Raw genomic sequence first — 8474 nt, forward strand, 5'->3', positions numbered from 1 at the left:
TCATCGTTGCCGCTATGGTACATGGACGTCAACTGGCCATAAAACTTAATCGTCATGTTCCATGCAAAATGTCCCAGGTCAATTTTGACCAAGGAATATCCAGTTTTTAAATTATTTTTAGTTTGAATGTTTTGGACAGCTAAGACATTCATGACAATGAAATGTGGCAATAATATCCTTACAGATTTCACTATCATATTACATCAGTTTTTAAACGATTTATGCTTCCGCTTGGCACTGAAGTTTAACAAGACTTATAAGGGATGAAACTGCATTTTCACTCGACATCCCAAAATACGAGAGACTTGTGCTCAAAGACACACACAAGAACTTTATGAATACATTATTATGGAATAAAGACAGCACAGATGCCTATTTAAAACAGCCTTTATTCAAGTTTTAGTAGAGTTAAAACATTTAAAAAATAATCATATATATTTTATTATCCCTAATCATCTCAGACACAGACAGAATCAAATGAATGTAAGGTGTGTTGTTGTTTTAGACCACTTATTTCCTTGGTCTTCACAAAGCCCCCAAAACAGGAAAGAAACTCTGTTAGTATTTCAATATTTAGTAAGAGTTCACGCACAACTCTTTTCATTCAAGCCCCATCACTCAAACAGGTGCTGTACAAACCACAGAGCACTGTTCATGAAGCTATCAGACTCCGCATCCACATTGGGCAGGGAGTGGTTGTTCCCCGGGTACATCAGCAAACTACACACCAAATGTCAGAGCATCAGAAAAGGAACAACTCATGGTAGAAAACAGACAAGTCAGAAAAAGCAACTTACCGGACAGGCACTTGCTTTGCCTTTAGAGCTCTGTAATATTCAATTCCTTGTTTGTGGGGTACACGCTTGTCATCTTCTCCGAGTACGAGTAAGACAGGTGTCTTCACCTACATCCATGTAACGGATTAGCACCAATTAAGCACACATCCATACCAAACACACATTTATCCTTCACAGCTCTCATACCTGTGACACATGTTTGACTGGAGACTTGCTCAACATTTGTTCCCAAACAGCAGGCTCGTATAGACCATCCGCGGTGTAGTCAGAGCCAGCCTCAAACATGCACCTGTAAAATGTGAAAATCAGAAACAGCGGCAGTTAAAGTAAAATCTAGTACTTCCTTCTCTCGTAGCACTGCAAAACAGCGATCAAGTAGCACAAAGAAAACATGTCACACTACCAGTCCGGGATGTCTGTGGTGCAAACCATAGAGGCCAGATTGACGACGGGGTTGAAAGCCACACAAGCCTTGTAGTAACTGGGATATTGGCCAATGAGATGACAGGCTAAGAAGCCTCCATGAGAACCTCCGGCAACTGCCAGTTTCTGCCTGTCGAACTCGTCACCCTTCAGAACACTTTCAACAGCAAACTGAGGGTGAAAAATATGAAAACAACATCATGCAGGAGTTGGTAAGAAATGAATTGTGGGGATAGTTTCACAATTGCAACTCCACAAATAAAACACCAATGCAGTAACATCATCTGGAACACAAGTCAAACAAAAGAACCTATTGCCGCCTGAATATGTACAATTACTCATTTTACTTGAACGTCTTTGACGTCTTGTGTCCCAACATTGCCGGGCAATGAGAGGATATTGTCCTGGCCAAATCCAATCGATCCCCGATAGTTCACTGAAAACAGATAAAACAAAACAAAAAATGGTTATGGATATGCAAATCATACATCTAAAATCACTAAGCAACCTTTGCAGAGTTTGGCACAGTTTTAACATATTAAGGTCATTTTTGGCACTAGCTTGGCACACATAAGGTTTAAGATTTCAAAGTTTCACTTTGGGATTTGAACACACCTAACAACACAGCAAAGCCCAACTTGCAATACACCGCAGGGGACAGAAGCCAGTCTGCAACAGTCACAGAGTGTGGACCCCCTGTAGACATAAATATTTTATTGTTCATCGTTCAGTATAACAATCCCACTAGCAGTAATTCATTCATTAATAATTCAGTAGTAATTCATTATAATTACACTCATTGCAACAAAATTAATTCATGTGAAACAAGGCAAACAATTTAAGAATAAGTCAAGTCAATTCTCTGTTTCTTAAGACAATACGCCAGGAATAATGCAATGTAAATTTAAGTCAGCATAAGCACCAACCGTGAGGATACACAATAAGAGGCAGGTTGGCACTGTCCTTCTTCTCCTTTGGTTTAATTAGTAAAGCTTCGAAGTCAAGGCCAGCTGGGAAAACAGAAAATGGCATTATATTTCATAAACACATTACCGTAATTTCCGGACTATAAATCGCGGGTTTTTTTCATAGTTTGGGTGGGGGGGCGACTTATACTCAGGAGCGACTTATATATGTTTTTTTTCACAAATTTTTACTTGATCATTAAGACATCACTTAAAAGTATAGTTGACCACTTCCCATGTTATTTTTAGTATAGTTGATCACTTAACATGCTTTTATATCTTTAACTTGAACATATTCAAAACATAAAAAATAGAGAAAACATCAAATAAAGCAATTAACACTTTAAAGCACCATATCCAAGTCCACTGTCTGTTTGCTCCTCTTATATTTCTTCTTCTTATTTATTATTATTTGTTTATTTATCATTTATTCAACACTCTTATTTATTCATTGTTTATGCCTTCTTGGTTTTTTTTGTGTTGCTTGTATGGATATGTGTACTATCTCACCGAGGGATAGTGGGAACGTAATTTCAATCTCTTTGTGTGTCTTGGTATATGAAAGAAAGAAAGAAAAAAAAAAAAAAAAAAAAATCGACAATAAAGCAGACTTTGTCTTTGATAAAACAACCAAATAAACAAAACAAAAAACTACATCTGAAAAAAATTATATTTTCAGACGAAACTGGATGAGGGCGTTTTAAATTTCACCGTTGGCCGTGACTCATCAACTGGGTGGGCTTAAGAAAAATGGCACCAAAAAGAAAGTCATATTTTGCAAGTTACAAACTTCAAGTTCTAAAATATGCAGCTGAAAACAGTAATCGAGCAGCAGAAAGAAAGTTTGGAGAACCGTGATGTACCAATGGATTACTATTTCAAGTGACGTCAGTGGCACCACGCGACGCGACCCACGTAAGGACTACCGGCTTCATTAGCGGTGATCATTTCTAAGTGACACGGAGGACAAAGAGTTTAAAGGAATTAAGGATTTGGAGTGACATAGAAGGTTTGAAAAACTATTATGGCTTTTACGCACGCCCGGTCCTACTCTACTGAGTCGTGGGCCGGCGCTCTGCCGAGTGGCTGTCCGCAAACGGTGCATGGGGCTCGGACATGGCCATTACGCACGCCCGGTCCTCTGCCGCCACACGCTTGGAAGTTTGTTTTGTGGAATAAAGAGCCGTTTACCAAACCCACGTCTATCCTTGTACTTTGTTAACGCTACAATATAGTTATATACTAGATCTGTGGAATAAAGACGAGGCTGAAGTCAGGGCGCACGCGCGGCGATGTTGACAAAGGACGAGGAATTTGATCGATGGATTTAATGGATTTAAAATGCACGGATGGTTTGATAATATTATTGCTTATATTATAGTTATTTGAAATATAGTTTATCTATCGTTATATGAGCCTGTGGAATATTTTGAAGTGCAAGCGCCCTCAGCCGCGCGCAGCCATTGTTGACAAAGAACGATCGATGGATTTAATGAATTGGAGTGACACCGATGGTTTTATAAACATGTTATTTATGTAATGGTTGTCCTAAATCACTCTATATGTTACGTCAGGCCCGTTCTCAGCTCCTCATTTGTGTTTGTCATGTTAGCATACCTATCGTTTAGCCTGTTGCTATCGTATCGAATGATCGATGGATTTAATGAATTGGAGTGACACCGATGGTTTTATAAAAATGTTATTCATGTAATAGTTGTCCTTAATCACTCTATATGTTACATCAGGCCCGTTCTCAGCTCTTTGTTTGTGTTTGTCACGTTAGCATACCTATCGTTTAGCCTGTTGTTGCTATCGTTTAGCCTGTTGCTGCTTGTTCATGACTGTTTTTGGTGTGGGATTTTGTCGAATAAATTGCCCCCCAAAATGCGACTTATACTCCGGAGCGACTTATATATGTTTTTTTTCACTTTTTGGGGCATTTTATGGCTGGTGCGACTTATACTCCGGAGCGACTTATAGTCCGAAATTGCAATTTCGAGTTGAGACAATTAGCAAGACAAAAAAAGTTAGTCATCTATATCATTAATCATATTTTGTTTAATTATTACATCGCTTAACATTATACTTGATGATGTATTTTTATTTATTATTATGCCAAATATCTTAATGAGTGCTTGCCTGGATAGATTTTTGAGTTCATATGAACATTAAAAAAATCCAATGTATTACCAATAAATAAAAATGTTGCTTGGAAGTGTTTTAATTTTTTCCCCTAATTAAAAATAGGAAGAAAAAAACAATAACATAACAAGCTATTTACGGTATTGGATGTTGTCTTGGTCTGAGGGAGGGGCCAACGTCAAGATCTGCCAATCAATTTCTGGCAATGTCTGAGATTCCTCCAGTGTAATCCAGACCATTTGTTCTTCAGAATCCCTGGTCGGAAGAAACCCCACTCTCTGGACACAAGACAAATGAAATCTCAGTTCAATAAAAACGTGAGGGTAAATCCAGCAGCCAAAGTGGCTCTAGGTCAGATATTTTTTGAATGCCTTAATGGAACTAAAATCCCGTCATGCCATCTAATACTTGAATGAAGAAATGAATACCAGACTTGGAGGGCAGTTTGGTGAAGAGCAGCTTGCCACTATCAGATCTCTCTCGATAGTCAGCAGATTCCAGGCACCCATGGCAGACGCTACACAACACATATTTACGTTTGATTATAAATACAATTGTTGTGACTGAAAAGACATTTTGAACTGGTGAACAACTTGCTGCCTCACAACATTAGTGACCACTCAAACAACCAGTCTGTTGTGGTTGTACATTTTTAACAATAGCAGTTTGTTGTTCACGGAAGGCTGAAGTAGACCGTGATAACGCTGCTCAGTGGCATGTATGTGCATATATTTCAGATTTCTTTACCAAACAAATTTCAAATAAATCATAATTGTACATGCAGACGGTCAAAAAAAAAAAAAAAAAAAAGCATTCGTGATGTAATTTATTGAGCCTTTGGTATGTCTTGACTCACTTGAGGTCAACGAGGTGACGCTCCCTGTATTTATATCCACTGCCAGCAACTCCTTCAACACAGACAAGAACAATTTTTAATCTGGGACATTCAACGAGAGTGAAAAAAAATTACAATGAGTATAATGCACAATTCGTATTCTGAAATAAGAAAGACCTTGCGGCTGCGCTGAGGACAGGCAAAAATAATTCGCTGACTGTCTGCTGACCAGCATTTAGGTGGCAACTGAGTGCAATAGATGCCAGTGAAGCCATCTGTACAATCACAAACACAAACATTCAAGACGAATTATAAATGAAAAGTGTGCAGTGAAAATAGCAATAGATGTCAATTACCTTCTCTTGGTCTCTTTACCACATCCACCACCACTGATGTCTTCTTAGTATACCAATCATACTAGACAGAACATCCAGAGAAGAAACAGTGCTTCAGCATTAGAAGGTATACTCTCAAGAATACCACAACCCTCAACTAAACAACGACTAAAGAACATGCTTCTGGTATAAGACAAAAAAGATAGAAATTGGGAGTAGACATCTATAATGAGCTTTACCATACACAGTCGGCTACATTGCATATGTGCTCCAAAGAGCGTATTTTCTAGGTAGACAATTCGACACTGGTCTGGGCTCAGCCTGGGGGAGAAGACTGCGCTGTCTTCTGAAGCCAACTGCTCTGAAAGGTGCAAAACATTCAAAAAAGAAGTGAGAAAAAGATTTATCTTCATAAAGTAACCACATTCATTTGTTCAATCTAGTTTACATTTCCAGTTAGCATATTATAAGTCGCAATTCGTAAGCTAAGCTAACTGCACTTGCCACATTTCCCTCCAGTGAGATCCACATAGTACAAAGATGACCTGAGGGGGGGGAAAATGACAAAGGTGACAAACTAAATGAGGATTTTATTTTAAACAGAGTTAGCACGCACAGGTAGCACAGACAGACAATATGCCCAGATAACAAGGAAGATTAAATTACCTCCTGTTCGGACAAGATCTGAGTCCAAGTCTCGAAGGTTCATGACACCATCCGACAAACACCACACCTGTGTCTCCTGGAGCCCAAAATGCCTTCAGAGACCAACAGAGGCCTTGATTTTAGTCGACATTAAAAGAAGAAAAATCCTTGGAGACATCCAATATTATCACATATGTGTACCCAAAATTTGAAAGCTTTTAATTGTTTGGACTAGTCAGTAAGTCAAGCTAATATTTTATCAGGTCACTTGCAAACGTAGGGAGACATAATTGTGCACTAACCTGCCCTGGTGAGATGTTCTCAGGCACGCCTTCTAACACAGAAACATTGTTGCCCTCAATGTCCAAAACACAGAGCACCGGGCTGCTCTTTTTAACCAGGTCCTCTCCCCAATCTTCATAGAAGACAAATTGCTCTCCCTTCAGATCAACCGAAGGGAACAAAAAGACACTGGTATTAGCCACACAACACTCAAGAGGAAAAATGAAAATGTCTCAGATGTGTTGATTGAAACTACTTTGACGGCATCTTTTTTCTCTGATCTTAACCCGCCTTCTTCATCCACACTAGATGACAATGCTGAAGACTCGGTCTATAATCAGAAAGTCACACAAAGAATAGCAGAAGTCATTTTAGGTAAACAAAGACTGAACAGATATTTTGATTTTTGGGTTACATATAGTGTGCTTTACTTATTACAATGGTAGTTATTGAATTTTAGGCATACTCTTGTCACACCTGGAAGAAAGACTCTGCCTTGGGTCTCTTTTTCTCAGCCACATACAAGAGGTGTGTCTCAGATTGGGACCAGACCAAGCAACCAAAGAGCGCTGAAGATACAAAATGCATTGCCATTATTCTGTTACTAAAAATGTCCATATTGTTGTTTGTAAAACATTTTACATCAGAAAATAGGAAGTCATTGGGGTAACTTACCATCTTCATAAACTTTTCCATGCTTCTTTAAAGCTGTGAGATTGATGCTTTTCACCATGTTTTTATTCCAGATCTATAGAGGAAGGTATGTTAGGTATGTTTTTTGGTCATACTTGGTGGAAAAGGTTTGAGATACACTGAGTATACACAACACCAAACCTCGAGAAACTGGTTCTCCTCGCCCTTTACAGTGCTTTTTCTGATAACAGCCTTCATTTCTCCAGATGGAGCATCTCTACTCAGCAACCTGTATGGGGAAGAAAACGTGTCTATCAGAAGTAAGAAAATCGTATGTATATTCAAAAAATCACTCATAAATACAACTATACAATTTGTACATACACTCCTTGGACCTTGGTGCAGTTTCCTGAAGGTGCTGAAAAGACCACAGACTTGTCATCATGGAACACGATGTACTGTTTGCAAAACTTGACAGTCTCGTTGCTCTCCAGTTCACGCTGGCTCCATTCTGCAGCAGATATTCATAAATAATGTCAGTGATCATGGTAGAATCAGAAGGATGTATACTACTCAACATTTGACGGTACATAAACCTGTATAAATGTTGCTGTATTTGCCTCCATACTGGGAGGTGATGACAGGTCCCACGTTTGCACTGCTAAGTGAGGGGAAAAGGCTGAGCTGTCTGTAGACTCTTGCGATTTCTTCCGGGTTGGTAATCACCTGACAACACGCAGCACATCTACTCAAACTACTATTAGCATCATTTGTCCCAAGGAGAACAATGCCCTGTTGATTTTTAAGCAAGAGACTAACAGCTGGCCCGATAGATTCGTGCATCGGTAAAGCCACACCTAAAAAACTAAGTTAATTAGTTACCAACAAAAGGTGGATAACACTTAATGCAGCCAAGCTCAAATAAAATAAAAATAAAAAACAGCTTTGTCTATCAATGTCTGACCAGGTTATTTTGATCAGGAACTTCCTGGAGTGTACCAATTGACAGTCAAAAGCAAAACGAGCCTTGAGCTTATCTGTGAGCTAGCTTGGATAGCCGAACAATCACAGTTAAGTGCGTTCATTGGCAGAAAACGTAACTACCACCGCTGACACGATCGAGTGAGAAATTTGTTGGTTCTGGTCATGAATAGGCTGACATACCTGTGACTCCATGTCTGCACGTTAGTAGTCGCTGTCAGGTTGTTAGCAATTAAGAAAGAGGATAAACAAACTTTTTGCCTTTGGTGACATTCAAAATAAATTAAATAACAACTCAAAAAAATAAATAACAACCAGCCCGAAATTCCGTAACTAAAAATACTACATCATCTGCTATATATTGGTGTAACTTTATTGGAACTTGTAAATAAAACTCGTTTATAACATCTACAGCTTCTCATAATACCATATTTAT

The 8474-nt window shown here is 38.8% G+C and overlaps 1 protein-coding gene across 1 annotated transcript; it reads right to left on the reverse strand.

The window, feature by feature from the left end:
• Positions 1–371: 371 nt before the first annotated feature.
• On the reverse strand, positions 372–8387 carry LOC148401395 (acylamino-acid-releasing enzyme-like). Its single transcript, XM_088358441.1, has 23 exons — positions 8222–8387; positions 7654–7783; positions 7442–7568; positions 7259–7346; positions 7100–7172; positions 6902–6993; positions 6681–6755; positions 6445–6582; positions 6164–6255; positions 6002–6042; positions 5737–5858; positions 5519–5579; positions 5340–5437; positions 5184–5235; positions 4756–4844; positions 4467–4605; positions 2147–2230; positions 1836–1916; positions 1568–1656; positions 1201–1391; positions 984–1086; positions 798–904; positions 372–720 (listed from the first exon to the last, which is right to left on the reverse strand). Exons 1-23 carry the CDS (start codon positions 8231–8233, stop codon positions 615–617), a joined length of 2190 nt encoding a protein of 729 aa, XP_088214567.1. The 5' UTR covers positions 8234–8387; the 3' UTR covers positions 372–614.
• Positions 8388–8474: the final 87 nt, after the last annotated feature.

This window comes from Syngnathus floridae, chromosome 2, assembly GCF_059516105.1.
Source record: "Syngnathus floridae isolate MCC-2025c chromosome 2, RoL_Sflo_1.0, whole genome shotgun sequence".
Lineage (NCBI taxonomy): Eukaryota > Metazoa > Chordata > Actinopteri > Syngnathiformes > Syngnathidae > Syngnathus > Syngnathus floridae.

What these genes read in the sequence shown, in the direction of transcription:
- LOC148401395 (XM_088358441.1), bottom strand. An exon ending in AGAAAAAAGATGCCGTCAAA is followed by an intron (nt 6,583 to 6,680) that starts GTAGTTTCAATC and finishes GTTGATCTGAAG; the next exon opens with GGAGAGCAATTTGTCTTCTA. An exon ending in AGATCTTGTCCGAACAGGAG is followed by an intron (nt 6,043 to 6,163) that starts GTAATTTAATCT and finishes CCCCCCCCTCAG; the next exon opens with GTCATCTTTGTACTATGTGG.